This window comes from Ostrea edulis, chromosome 2 (genome assembly GCF_947568905.1).
Source record: "Ostrea edulis chromosome 2, xbOstEdul1.1, whole genome shotgun sequence".
NCBI classification, from domain to species: Eukaryota; Metazoa; Mollusca; class Bivalvia; order Ostreida; family Ostreidae; genus Ostrea; species Ostrea edulis.
Window position 1 is genome coordinate 8,117,862 of NC_079165.1, and position 15,948 is coordinate 8,133,809.

Sequence of the window (15,948 nt, forward strand, 5' to 3'; positions counted from 1 at the left end):
TAACTACTCCGGTTACTTGCAACAATATTATTTCACAACAAGAGCGACACCATGCTACAATTTTGATTCACAACAAGAGCGGTACTCATAAAATACAACAGGAATCAAAGAAGATAGATTAGCATCCAAATAAACCAGTCATTTAGGAAAGGATTATCAAAATGTTACATTGATAAAGTATGACTTTAGAAGCAAATATATTGTCATAAAAGTTTGATGATTCTAACCTTAGCACACTATAGTACTGTTGTTGTTGGGTTTTTTCCCATTTCGAATACCCATGAAAGTGTAATCTTGACCTCTGACCTTGAGAAATTACAAGCATCTTGTTCTCACCATGGGCAACAGGTTTGATTACTCTAACCTTATTAGTACTCTTAATATCAGTGTTGATGATTGATTGATTGTTTAATGTTTAAAGTCCCTCGAGAATTTTTCACTCTGACATATGGAGATGTCACCATTACTGGTGAGGGGCTGCAAAATTTAGGCCTATGCTCGGCAGTTGAGCAGGGAGGGATCTTTATCGCATCACACCCGCCGTGTCACGGGGCCTCGGTTTGTGCGATCTCATCCAAAGGATTTGCTCCGAAGCCTCTTACGACAGGCAAGGGATACTGAGGACCAATTCTAACCCGGATCCTCGCAGGAATCAGTGGTGATGGATGACCAGACAGACACCATACAGTCACAGAAACACTGTACCATACGATAGTACAAACCGTCTATGATTAGCCTTGTATTGACCGTTTCTACCGTCTATGATTAGCCTTGTTTTTACCGTTTCTACCGTCTATGATTAACCTTGTTTTTACCGTTTCTACCGTCTATGATTAGCCTTGTTTTTACCGTTTCTACCGTCTATGATTAACCTTGTTTTTACCGTTTCTACCGTCTATGATTAGCCTTGTTTTTACCGTTTCTATCGTGTTTGATGCAGGTGTGTTCGATCCTGATCTTTGATCTGTGACCTTGATTCTAATCATTGGGAACATTTGTGTGAAGTTTAATTATCCTAGCCTTCTAGGTACTGTTTTTATCTGACTCGTAACGTACCGACAAACCGCGCCATACCTTGATACAACCTATCTCTATCAACAGGCACGTTTATCACCATACCGGGTATATATCACTACGGTTCTGATTGCCTTCCGTAGCCCACTCAAAATGACGTCACTAAAAATGATGTCTAGTGTAAAATTTCTTCAAATAGCATCTTCAATTTCATTGGTTGTAAAACCGTCCGGCCTTCGTCATTACGTGGTGTAAGGATTTAGAAGCTTATCCGCCATAAATCGATTCGTTACATAAATTCAGATGTAATATCAATTATTTTATTATTCAAAACATAACTAACGGAAATACGGGGGGGGGGGGGGGGGGGGGGGGGGGGGTACTTTTCTCCACGTATCTAATGGTAGTGTTAGTTTCGTATTCTTTTCTTAAGGTATCATATATTCCGTTTAACGAATAGAAGTCGAAGCTAACATTTAAGGTTATTTTGAACGCATCAGATGAAGATTGTTTATTATTTGATCAAACAACAATGTAATCGGTCATTAATGCATGAATTGCACCTAATTACAAGACGTTTTTGATGGGTTTGAATTTTTGGGGAATGTTTTCAAAATTGAATTTTCAAGTAAAGATTTGTGAATAATGTAAAGTTAAGGGTGGATTCGTATGAGCATTTGTGGTAAATATGTTTTTAGCAATATCAAATTATTTACAAATAGTTTTTCAAAATTAAAAAACAAATGGGGGGGGGGGGTGCTCCTATGTCCTTAAGGATATCAAAGATTTCCATCTGTATGATACATAAACTATTCCTGTTATCTAAAAGAAATCAAATCATATGCATTTTATCCTTCATCAAACACACTAAAACATGCACATGCTGCATTAATGATTTATGAAATATTTTTATTAGATGATGTATCTTGGGTTTTATTTTACTCTATGGTTCAGTTACATGAAGTTCAATGGACTCGAGAATGTTTAGCAATGATGGTGACAGAGGCTATATTTTCTTTTGAACACCTTTTTTTATGTGTACTACCCCCCCCCCCAACCTTTCTTTTTTATAAATTATTATAAAATTCCAGTCTGTTGAATTACACAAAAATGTTCTCAGACATTCAAATTTGATACTATAGTAAATGTATTTATCTGTTTCTTTCGCGTTAATACGCCTTTGTTTCGCGTTAATACGCTATTGTTTCGCATTATTACGCCTTTCATTCGCGTTATTACACGTTTCTGTCGCGTTATTACACGTTTGTCGTGTTATTACACGTTTCTGTGGCGTTATTACACGTTTCTGTCGCGCTATTACACGTTTCTGTCGCGCTATTACACGTTTCTGTCGCGCTATTACACGTTTCTGTCGCGTTATTACACGTTTCTGTCGCGTTATTACACGTTTCTGTCGCGCTATTACACGTTTCTGTCGCGTTATTACATGTTTCTTTCGCGCTATAACGCCATTACACCTTTTGAATCCGCGTTATTACACACTCGTTTCGTGTTATTATGCCTTTATTTTGCATTATAATGCCCTTGATTCGCATTATTACGCCTTTAGAACTATTTTTTGTTTTGTTTGTTTAAGTGATCCTAATCGGCTTTCGTAAGTTTTATATCCAAATCAACATTAAACATTAACATTGCAATGATACTGTTTATTGAGAATTTCTCTTTACTGACTATATGCAATTTTGAGAATATTCGGTATAGTCTTATATCGTGCACATTTTATTAAATAAAAAAATTTAAATTACAATGGAAATACTTATATATATTTTTAAATCATATGATAAATGCTAGACGTCATTGATATCATAACTATTTTTCATGTCTGCTATCGACTCCCACCTTGTCACCGAGCTGTTGGTGACTGACGTCAAGATCACTAGCCGTTATCGACATTTTACCACCTTTTGAACCGGTAAGAACCATTTTTGTAAGTAATTTGGAAATATGATTAAAAGTGACTGCGTAAATGGAAAAAATAATCCCCCTGGCAATTAGTTGAGGTAAATTGGAAGTTTAGGTGACAGACCTGTGTAGATTATATAGCCATGATACAGCACTCATGTCTTCTTGGTAAACGATGCTAAAATTAACTGTTATTTCAATATCAAAGGCATCATTCTTCTTACATGTTTTATACAAACACAACACTGAAATCCAGACTCCGTGTCCATAAACACGGGGAATAGAGGGCCATTCTGCACATACATTTGGCTTGTTACAATTACACAAGAAATACATTACTGACATTTTGAATCAAATTAAAATCCTCTCTTAACATGAATTTATAACATTTAGCGTGACGTATGCTGGTGTGAGATGTCACAGTTCATGTCTTCATGCATTTTCAAAAATGAAATTTATTTCTTAAAAGTATCCACTTTCCCTAAGTTAAAATGTTAGAGAAACAAATTAGTTTTAGTAGACGAGAACCGTCATCTAATCATTGCCACCTGCACGGTGTTTTTATAAAATACAGATATCAGATTTTATAGATGCATAAAAGAAATCATTATAATCTTCTTGATCTTTTTTTCCCTTTCTCTTAATAAAGTACGGATATTATATATAATAAATACACAAATCTTTGTAACTTGCTCGGTGCTTTTTTTTGTATAAAGTACAAATATCACATCTAATGTATACACAAACCATTACAACTTGCATTGCGTTTTTTATTCTTCTTCAATTTTTGCTTTTGTTTGCTTGGGGGGGGGGGTATCATTTTGTTTGTTTACATAAAGTACAAATATCCTATCTAACACACACACACACAAATTATTACAATATGTACCATGGGTTTTATAGTTATTGTTTGTTTTTAAAAAATTCAGATATATCGCTTTTGATAGAGGGCTATTCGTTAAATAGTCGTACCAATTACACACAGTCACTGTTGTAATTCTATTCTCCATTATTTAAATTTAATTTTAATTAACACGCATCATGCCAATTAAATTTCTGCCATTGATCTTACACATAGTCATAGTGAGTGCTGGCTGTCTTTTGGCGTGGGTACCATTTTCAAAACTACTCGTAGTATGAGGTGCAGACGACTAAACGCATCATCAGGGGGTCGAATAAACACACAACAATTAAACGCATCATCGGGGGGTCGAATAAACACACAACAATTCAAGGTCAATTCATCTTTAAAGAAGTAGAATCTTTTTATGGAAATTCTGCTGTATTCATTGGAAACGTCTATCGATGCTTTCAGAATTCTAAGTTGGGTGGAGAGTCAAAAGCAAACAATCTGGATGGGCAAAATTTGTGGTAACGATAAATCAACTCTGTGAAAAATATTATGAATGAAGACGGATGGTTAATTGATAATCCGATTGTATATTTTTTTAATCTTTATTTTAATTTTTTGTCAAGAAAGTTTCTGCAAAAGTAGCCCTACACCCTTTAAGCAAGAACAAAATCACATACATTTGCTCATTCATATAAAATATGCAAAAATTCTACCGAGAGTTTGATCAGAATACAATGTATATTGAAACAGCGGCAGGAAACACCGAACCACAGGGACAGGTGGAAATTAAATCTGACTAACCAAACACTATCTGTACTTTACAATAGCAAGTCGTGAGTGTATCAAAGAAGCCCTTACCATTGGGAAAAGTAATTATAACAGTGGAAAAAAGAAGTAAAAATGGAACAAAAACGTTAAAGTGGAACAAAGAGGTAAAAATGGAACAAAAACGTTAAAGTGGAACAGAGAAAGGTAACAGTGGAACAAAGAAAGGTAATTGTGGAACAGAGAAAGGTAACAATGGAAAAAAGAAAGGTAACTGTGGAACAAAGAGGTAAAAATGGAACAAAAACGTTAAAGTGGAACAAAGAAAGTAACAGTGGAACAAAGAAAGGTTACAGTGGAACAAAGAAAGGTAATTGTGGAACAAAGAAAAAAGAAAGGTAATTGTGGAACAGAGAAAGGTAACAGTGGAACAGAGAAAGGTAACAGTGGAATAAAGAAGGTGATATAATTATTTTTTTTAAATCCATTAGATGTACAAATACATGTATATTGATAATATCAGAAGACCAATATTTAAAAAAATGCGAAGATTCAAGCGTTTACATGACACAGCACACTCAGACAGATACACGTAGGCCTTCTTACTTAAAAAGCCACATAGATTATGTCCGTTATTTACTAGAACCATTCTGAAGTTCTCTACCTTTCTGTAGAGACTCAAGATGAGCGGAAAAGTAATGAAAAAGTACTGACAGAGAATATGGGGTTAACAGTGTGAGTACCGACAGACAATGTGACGTAATAAACAGTGTGAATACCGACAGACAATGTGACGTAATAAACAGTGTGAATACCGACAGACAATGTGACGTAATAAACAGTGTGAATACCGACAGACAATGTGACGTAATAAACAGTGTGAGTACCGACAGACAATGTGACGTAATAAACAGTGTGAGTACCGACAGACAATGTGACGTAATAAACAGTGTGAATACCGACAGACAATGTGACGTAATAAACAGTGTGAATACCGACAGACAATGTGACGTAATAAACAGTGTGAATACCGACAGACAATGTGACGTAATAAACAGTGTGAATACCGACAGACAATGTGACGTAATAAACAGTGTGAGTACCGACAGACAATGTGAGGTAATAAACAGTGTGAGTACTTGCTAAGCGCGAATATTTCCCCCACAAAAAATTCTTTCGCGCTCTACACCCATATGTTGACGATCACGATCGTCTGTGCGTGATCGTCTGTGAGATTTCAGTAATTCCCTATCGCCCTGACCAGGGGTCCTACATTGGGATAACGTCCTTCTGATGTCTAAACCTGACTGAGGCACAATAAATGTTGTGCTGTTCACCTCTGTAGTTAAGTCTATTTCCCCACCTAACCATCACTAATCCTTTATCTACTCCATCGGGCTCGGAATCACAGCAATAAGCACGGGATTTACCTTTTTCAACAATATCAATCAAGCAGTCATGGGTGAAAGCGCGGGTGTAACCAATTTTTGCACACTGTTGCTAAATGGCATCGCCTTCTGCAGTATTCCAAAATTTAGATTGTGATGTGGACTTCCAATTGTTTGAGCAGAAATTCGTCACGCTGTTGCTCTTTCGAAGTCCAAATCAATCTCCAACAATACGTTGAAACCGTTGTCTCACACATCGTGATTCTAATGATAAATCTTTCTATAAATTCATAATACAAGTTTTTGTAAGCATCACAGAATTTCTTGATCCTAAACTTAAATTTCTGAATAGTCTTCACAGAATGGAGAAACAGCCTCGTGTTGGTCATCACAGTTCGCCCGCCTTGATTGTGGTTCACAAATGTAAGATGTGGATGTCTGAATTTTAATACACAATAACTGGTGTTTATGGTCCATTATGGAAGGAATTAAAGTAAATGATTTTATTCTTTCCTTTATCAAATGATCATGACATTTAAAGGGACTGGTTCACGATTTTTGAAAAAAATATTTAGCATTGTTTATGTTAAACATTTAAAATATAACTCATTTAATGGTGACAGCCAAAATTTTGACCTTCTGAATGCAAGAATAAAACCAATATTTTAGCCTTAAATCTGTGTTATGTAAACAAAGACTCGAGTCTTTTTATGTATACAAACAAAGCAGTGAAATACTAATTTTGTAATATAAAGCATCTTAATTTTCCATGGTTACAAATTCTGACTTTTAGATGACACATTCTACCCAAAGAATGCTTGAAATGTGAAAGATATAAGAAACTTGGATCGATATCCATTTCTTTTGAAAATTTCGTAAACAATAACATACCACAATCTTTGTTTACAAAACAAATAACAAACAAATAACAAACTCTCTAAAATGAGCTTCTGTAAAATGAGCTTCTGTGATAATGTATAGCTTTAATTTTTATGCGAAATCTTTTAAACACATTAGACAGTAGGTTTTGATCATTAAAAGGGAAAAACAAAATTTTGGGGGAAATCTTGAATCAGTCCCGTTATTAAGGTGTAATTCCTATACTATAGAACCTGGGGACCTCTTCAATAAAATACAATCTTCAAATATATAACTCTCGATCATACATATGTTAGAAGCACATTCTATTCTTTGTATAACAAAGATAGAAAGAAGTCCAAACACCATTAAAAATTACCATAGAAAAATTCATGGCACAAGATGTATGCACCTGATCCCACCTCTGATATGTCCACGGGTCCGTGTTTGATCTACTCTTAATTTTACATCGTTTATAGGATTTATGAGATTGACCACTGTTCGTTATTTTCACTTGATCATTTATTAGAATTTAGTGTTCCTCTGCGTGTTAATTGAACAATGGGGCACGTACGGTATTGCAGATTATTTTCTTCCTTATGATTTACTAGTATTAGTGGAATTGACAATGAAACTGGAAGTTCTGTCTAACATCTATTGGACCAGATTCTGAACATTTCACAATACCATCACCATAAAATAATTCTCTGTGAGAATAAAGCAGAGTTTAACATCTGAACCACTAATATTTGCATCGCAATTGATAGTTCAGAGTTTTATCATTAGTTTACATTTACAACAAACTATTTGCATTTCGAATGTTTTTGTCTTCGATAGTTTTACCATTGGAAATGACAACCATTTCATCCTGCATGTGAACAAGGTGCGTATGAATCTTGATATATATAGTATATACATGTATATATATACACATGTAGCTAACACGCTTTATGAAGTATGACATGCCTGGCGTAAAGCGTTGCAGTTTACAAATAAGATTTATTTCTTAAATAAAACAGAGAGAGAGAGAGAAGGGAAATGCAGGGTCGGATCCATAAATTTTCAAGGGGTGCGACCAAGATTGTATTGTAGAAGGAGCGTAAACACCCCAATTTTCTTGAGACAACAAAAAGACCATTTTCGTAACAGAAAAAGTCCAACCAAAGGAGAGGGACAACTCCCGTAACTCCCGATCCGCTACTGACCTGTCTGCAATGACGTCATTGTATAAAATCCACGAATGGCCAGTAATTCATCTATATAAGATAATACATGAAATTATATATATACGGCGGTCGAATTTAACTTAATTTATTCACATTCATGACAGGAAAATAAATTTACACAATGTCGCTACTAATCATCTTTATCATTTTATAAATGAACCATGGCAATTTGAAACCCCATGTAAATTAGGCAATTAGTTATTGTGTTCGCCGTTTTCCAATGAACAAAGCTACATGTTTTTTGCATCTTGAAAAGAAATTAATCTCATCCTTTCGAGTTCGTGGTTGAATACTAACTATTGTATACCAATTTCAATCCAACTGTCTTTGGCAGAAGGACTTTAAGCCATCTTCAATCAGCTTTAGATGAGACGAGCATGTATTACTGATTTGAAAGAACATATCGGGAAAGGATTTCATCAGAAACCCGGTGTCAATCTCGTTTAATAGTTACTATGAGGTCGAATGCTCTGTGACGGGGGCTGTCGTCTGCTTGATGGAACGATAGAATTTTCTCATCACGACACTGACGTTAACCTGTGACTGATGTGTCTGCACTCCTCAATTAATTAGAAAGATCTCGGGGCTCCTACCGACTGGAGTTTTGTGGAATACAGATATCAAATTATCAGCATGTGCAATACTTTAATCTAATCTTGATAAGAATACTTGCGGATTTTTTTTATTCATCACCCAGATATTTTGCAATCTATTCACTTAGAATGTGTAATATGAATTACGGTCATACAAAATGCTACAAATGTTAACTAAAGAGACTTATTAAACATAACAAATGGCCAGCAGCAAAATTCAAGATAATTGTTTTCACAGCATTCAAAGAATACAAGAGTTCCATTTTCAGAAGCGTACAAGCAAATTAATTACTTCATAGTACTCATCTTTAGCCGGTCTTAAATCACTTTACCAAGACGATCATCTGCATCAAACGTTAAAGAGACTTTTGACACTGTCAATACCCTTTAGGGACTGGTAACCAAATTATTCCACAAACAAGAAAACATAATTTGAGTTATCTCTTCCGATCCCGATGCGGTTTGTCACATTTCCTTTAACATAGGACTGAATGTCTTAAACCTCTTGAGGAAACGATGGAAGACGGTGCTTGAATCCCAATCTGGAGATTTGCGCGAAGTTTGCAGTAACTGAATTACACTGTGTGCCGTTCAGCATGCTATATGAAGATTTAAACCACAAAATGTCTTATGCGGGTCATGACAATGTTCCACATATTGTATTCTTATAAATGTTAATACGTCTTGTTTTATCGTAAACGTCATACAATAGCCAATAACCATTACAACGTCATTCTGTTTCTCAACAAAGGACTATGTATCAGAAGGGCGTAATTCGGCTCCCAAAAATGACTTTTAATTTTGTGATAATTTTTCTTTATAAATGTCATTTCTAGAGAAATTTTACAATACACTTGATAATTTTTAGGACGAATAAGTGAACAAAATTCATATTTTTACTCCATATATGTCTTTCAAAGATACGTCATTGATAAAAATATATTCTTCTTCACACACACAAAAGAAAACAAAACAAAACAAATAAACAAACAAAAATATCTCTACAAAACAACCAACTCGTGCCATGGATACGTCAAACCTAAGACATGAATATACAAATGTATGTAGTGGTTGCTCCGTCGTCAAACGCTCGGTATTTAGAAGTGAGAATCATGGGTCTTTCGGATATGACCTTAAAAACGGAGGTCCCATGTGGCGGCAGGCGTTGGCACATTAAAGAACCCCCACTGGTACAGCCCTAAGCGCTAAATATAGGTCTAAACTTGTAGTACTTCACCTGCAGCTGGTGACAGCTCAATATCAGTGAAAATTTCTCGACGGGACGTGAAACAAACAACCAACCGCCAAAACAACTGCACAAACAAAGCAAAGGCTACGACAGATAGAAAAAGCTTCATATCAAATATCAATCACACTGCACAACAAATGGCGTGAAATTAATGGCTGGTGACAAATTTATCCCATACGATTTGAAGCTTGAAAAAAAGTGAATTCAAATATCTTCAAGATTTCACTTCGATTTTTACAGTTTTGATGGGCTAAATCAGGCCCTTTTCGTACATTATTTCCTTAACAAGAATGTTCTCCCAAGCAAGGGGATCGAATTGAATGATGCCGTAGTTAAATATTTCACGAGGCTTGCTCATTTAAATTATAGATGAACATATTATCTGGATTAACAGGAATGTAGTACTCTTGCACGTATTAGACATTACCGCTCTCGCAAAGTTCAGGCTTCTGCAGAATGCGAGATTCATTCGTAGGACCCGTAAACCAGATACAATTAAATCCGGAATTAGTGAATGAAAACCCAAAATAACGACTTGACGAGAAAAGATTCCGTCTCCGGAATACAGATCTAAGCATCTTTATCCACTTCTCTATCTGAATTCCAGGGAGGTCGATACTAGACTGACTGGGATACTAATAACAGTTGCTAAAATATGAGATTAATTGAATTGAGAATCTAAACCTAGGCAGGTGCCCGTAAACTAGAAGTACATGAATGTTTGAACTAATATGGGAGGTAGCTAGTCATTGATTTGTAGAGACGCTTTTAGAATCGTCTTAATTTTTATCGTCTTAAGAATCGCACTTGCAAGATATTCGATATCTCAATGAATCAACATATAGTATTTCGAGTAGCAACAACTATTAAGATATCATTCCAGAATTCAAATATATCAATATCAATATCCATACGTTTAGGAATATGAAATCTTTTGCAAACAATCTTAAAGAAATTTTGAGTCCTCTTAACTGAAAGTTTATATGTAATGAAAATTTCTTGCATTGCATTGATGCCAAGCCTGGGTGGAGACCAAGAGCTTTTTACAACAGACTAGGTCTGAATTAAGAGACGGGAATCCTCCCGACACACCAGATTTCTCACACACCAAACTAGCACTACAGTACAAAATTCAACTTTTCACACCTACGCTTGTCTGAGCATTCTGTCAGAGAAGATTACACTCAGCTTATTTGACGAGACAGTGTGAATTTAGAAGATAGTTTAGACGATGAAATCAAAAGACAGCTACACGACAGACAGAGAAAGTCTCCCGAGAATGGAATAGATGTCTCATATAGAACCATTCGTTTGTGCATCAATTGGCGAAAGTAAAAGGGCAGAAAGCGTTTGATATCTATAAGATCAGCTTTCTGGAAGGGCTTACGAGGATATTGTTTTCGTACCGACGTCAGCAAAAGTGAACAGATATGCCAAATTTCAAATTGTTTGCATAAACATATTGTTTCCAGTTGACAGAGCAAGGTATTCCACAATTAGAATTCAAAACACGATCAAATAACTTGTTATTCTTTTGAACTGCAACATTCAGAATTCATGGAAAATTTGAAAGCATTGGTAGCGCCTTTCCGTTTGACCTTAAGCTACATTTTTGAGACTATCAATAGTAATGCTGAGGAAGTGTGAAGTCAACTCAGAAATTAGTATCAACACCATCAGAGAAACCCTGCCTCGCGTGATTGCACTGTAGATCGGCTGGTTGAGCATGGCGGGTATAAAATATATATGTGACTGCTTTTATACTTTTCAAACATCAAACGAACTGATGTAAAGTAATTATTGTTCATTTAGAAGTGCTACAAATCGAAAAATTCATAAATGATTTGGTTTAAACCCGAAAACAGCATATTATGTATCAGAAGAGAATATCAGATGGGTTTTGAATTGTAATTTCTGGCGACTACTTGAATATTTCAGTATGTTTCGCTCAACATATTCTGGTGCTGAATATCTTTTATTCTAAACATATTTTCTGAAACACATGTACTTAAAAATGATAATCTGTTTAAAACGACACATTGAACACCAATGGAAATACAAATGATATGATCCTTCATCATGTCCGTATATAATCCTCTAGAAATGTAAAATATTGATTAATTAGGACTACATCTATTTCATAATAAAGACAACTAATTAAGAGGAAAACAGCAAATCTTTTAAGATATATCATTGATATATATTTTTGCGTCTATATTCATTTTCTATGTCTTTTCTTTATGAAAATTGGAATGTACGCAGAGATTAGGGAATGGTATTGGAAATATAGCAAAAAATATATTGCATATAGGCGGCGCGATACAGGGCGATTCCACTGTTTACCAAGGGCTCATCATTGCCACGTTTTACACGCTCACAAACATGCAGACCATATAATAAATTAAATAGGAAAATCAGGAAACCTCTGCTACACTAGCGACCACGGCAGCGCACAGCGATCTATCATACTTATTTTATCACGCAACTTTCGTTTAACCATATATAATTACTGGGTGGAAACTAGCAATCCACAACACGAGAAATCCATATACATTTACCTTAGATGCACAAAGTACAATTTAAAAAAAGAAAGAAAAAACCAACAATAAACAATGCACTCGCTTTAGGGTTATTTGTGGCACTACGATTCAGTACTAGGCTCGACTTTACTTCAATTTCATGCAGTTCTATCTATTTAATAAACAGAATTAAGATTATTTATGAATTTTGAATTGAAAACTATTTACATGATAATTTCTTCAGTTTTTCAACACCTCTGAGTCTATAGGTATAAGTGGGGATGGCCTGTTTATTTGGTGTTGATACGGAAACCATCGAGAGTCTGTTTGGGTGGTCGGATGGCTTCCATCAGAACTGAATGGTCTTCTGTAATATCGAAGCACATAATGGATATCAGCAATTTGGCCAAAAAGCGCGTCTTGTTTAATGGTCTTGTCTATAGAAGCTATTTTGATTTGGAAATTAATGTAGATACGATGCACATTTTCTCTTTATAACACTTTTAGCTTTGCCAATGGATTTTATGTAGTTTGGAATGCCCTCTTGCTGTAAAGCTGGACATTAAAACACATGTTTTGAGTAGAAATCAATGGATATTCTACAATTTTCAGCCTTTTGAAACTAGGAATAAGACTAACGATGGCGGAGAAGGATGCGCCATGCAACCCACACTGTTCTATAGATTTTCCTTTCAAGCTAAAAAACATCAGTCATGACCCACAAACATGAAAGTTTCTACCATCATGTCTAAATCTTATACATAATTAACTTTCATTGTTATTCGAGAATTAAAACGATGAGTAGCTTACAGTTTTTTGTTATTTCTTTTAAGGAAACACGTGCACCGATTGACAAGCACTATCCCGTGCCTGTTGCTCTATTTCTGGTGTGAAAAACCCCCATTGGATTTGATATTTGGTTGTAATAAAAAGTTGGGGATTTTTTTAAGGACTGAAAAAAAATTTATCGGCTATTATTTGACGAGACAGCTGCTTATCCGAGGAACAGTTTCAACCAGCTGAACGGCATGCCAGATCGATTGAAAATTCCAATATGGCAACCATCGATTCTGTGAACTAGTTTGTATGACAAATTCACAGAAATAAGACTATACAAAGAAAAAAGAAGCAACAGTACTTACAAGCCATGATGATGATGAAAACTGTGAACCATTTTCTTCACAACCCCTTCTCCATTATCCTGCTATTCTCGCGGCACATTGCTGTTGTCACATTGAGTACCACAGCGTTTTACCTATACCGATTCTCCAAAGGCTAAAATCAATTAATCAGGTGACCCGCTACCATTATAACAACCCCATCCTACTTCCATTCTCTGCGCCATAATGATTTTATAATTCAAGAAAACGTCTTTAACACTCAAATCAACCCAAGATGCGTCTACAGGGGGAATGTCGTTCGATTTTCTCCGGGGACCTTCGGGAAAACAGCCGAGGACTGACTCGTGCTGCCTCTGTTCATTTTTGGTTTTCAATTTTACAAATTAAATCAAAGCAATTTATCGCACCAGTCTTTCTCCCAATCCGATAAATCAAGAGGCCTGCCAATTCCGGGTTGTGCTTCACGAATATATATATATTACATACTACATATATATCCGTGATGAAACAGGGAGCTTTCCGTCATTATTTAGATATGAATATTCCAAAAAACATTCATGACATATTATCATGCACGTGGTTGAATATTACAAGGAAAAGCCGATGTTAAAGTTAATTGCCTCATCCAATACCTTTCCTAATCCCCTCGGTAAAAGATTATAAACATCTTCATCATTTGTATACAATAGAAGGAACTGGCTGTTTATTGAAAGTGAAACTGATTTCTGTACACGTGTTTGAATAAAACAGATGTATTTAGATGTTCAGCTATTTATTCTCAAATACATTTAGATCGTCTATTTGGTATTCCCTCGTGCATCCGGGAGTATGGGGAGTTACTCATATGTGACGGAGTGTATCCACAATTTTGTGAAAATGTATGAGAAATAGATTTCATTTGTGAAATACACGAGGGTATGAACTGTACTCTCCACGACGTCGTACTTCATATAGCGAGTTATTGTCGAAAAAAAAAATTAAATCCATTTTAGAAATATATTTTACTTTCATTTCTGTCAAAATTCCCAACCGTTAAAATAGATGCACTATATTTATCAAGCTTTATACGCGCATTGTTCACAACTGCAATGCATTCGTGGGAAAGCTATCATTACAATTTGTAGATATGTTAGTAGTGAAAAGATTGTGTATATATATATGTATATGTATATATATATATATATATATATATATATATATATATATATATACATCAATAATTATCTCATTCTGTTCGTCGGTGTAATTTTTCTTATTTACAATTGTTAGTTCAAGAGTCTGAAACTTCGGAGTAGTTTCTATACTACGTAAACCTCTTAGAATTTGCAAACAAATATGCAATCTTAAAGTGTACTAACAATTAAAAAATCATGAGAATGGTATACCAGTAATTATTATGTACGGGTATGAAGGACGGAACGGGGGGGGGGGGGGGGGGGGGGGGGGGCTTGCAAGTGGTATGAACCTGTTTCAGGTCCATGTGTGTGATAAAGTGAATATGTCCAAACCATTTCTTGAATACATTGAACGAAACAAGTTGTTTAACTTTTGATAATTTAACAAAGTTTGGATAAATCCACACGTGTTCAGTAAATTCAATAATGGAATGCAAATTTCCTCCGTTCTTACAATGACATAAGACTGTGTACGTAAGGATGTATGAAATTATACGAATCACAACCACGACAAGCCAGCATTATTTCATTGATTATAAAGGTACTATGTATATTCCAAATCAATGAATAATTGTTAAAAATATACATAATTAAAAACAAACACGAACTATCAAATATTACTAATAATAGCGTATAGGGGTGACGCGCGTAGTAGTTAATCTGGCTTTATAGGAAAGGTTAGGATTGATCTCATAAATGTACCATTTCGGACGCCATCATAAACCCCAATCAGAGGGTGGAAGAAAAATCTTGTACGTATATAACATATAAACTAGTAATACGGGACCAACGAAAGCGTAAGAATTAAATTCTGCCAGGAAATCTTACGCTAAAACTAACACAGGTTTATCACTAGATAGTTTGATTTAGTTGGGAATTAAAGTAGGATTTTAGCGCTGATTGCCTCAAAGAGTGTCAACAGCAATAAAAAAAAAACCCATCTATTTACTTGGTTAACGAATTTATGAAATTGTATTATTCAGTCATAAACAACATGCTGTACTTCTATTTCAAGTTCTGATTTAGAATATTACAAAGTCGCACTAATTAATTGGTACACCTGTACTTATTTCCATCATGGAATTTGTAATCTGACTTCTTTTTGTACGGATGAGATTTCTGTTATTTCAGTTATTCATGAACCGGAGAACGCGAACTCCAATGAAGAAAATCAAGTTTTCGTGGAATCCCACGAAATTTAAGATCCCGCGAATATGTCTTATTCTGATATACAAAAACTGATCTTGAATGAAGGAAATCTTAA

General features: G+C 35.2%; 1 protein-coding gene across 1 annotated transcript in view; it reads right to left on the minus strand.

Moving 5' to 3' along the window:
* LOC125680766 (innexin unc-9-like) overlaps window positions 1-13,831 on the minus strand; it is a 71,085-nt gene extending 57,254 nt beyond the window's left edge. The window contains exon 1 of the mRNA XM_048920530.2: window positions 13,531-13,831. Within this exon, the coding sequence (XP_048776487.1) occupies window positions 13,531-13,562 (32 nt within the window). The 5' untranslated portion in view covers window positions 13,563-13,831. The remainder of the gene's footprint in view (window positions 1-13,530) is intronic.
* Between the last annotated feature and the right edge of the window lie 2,117 nt (window positions 13,832-15,948).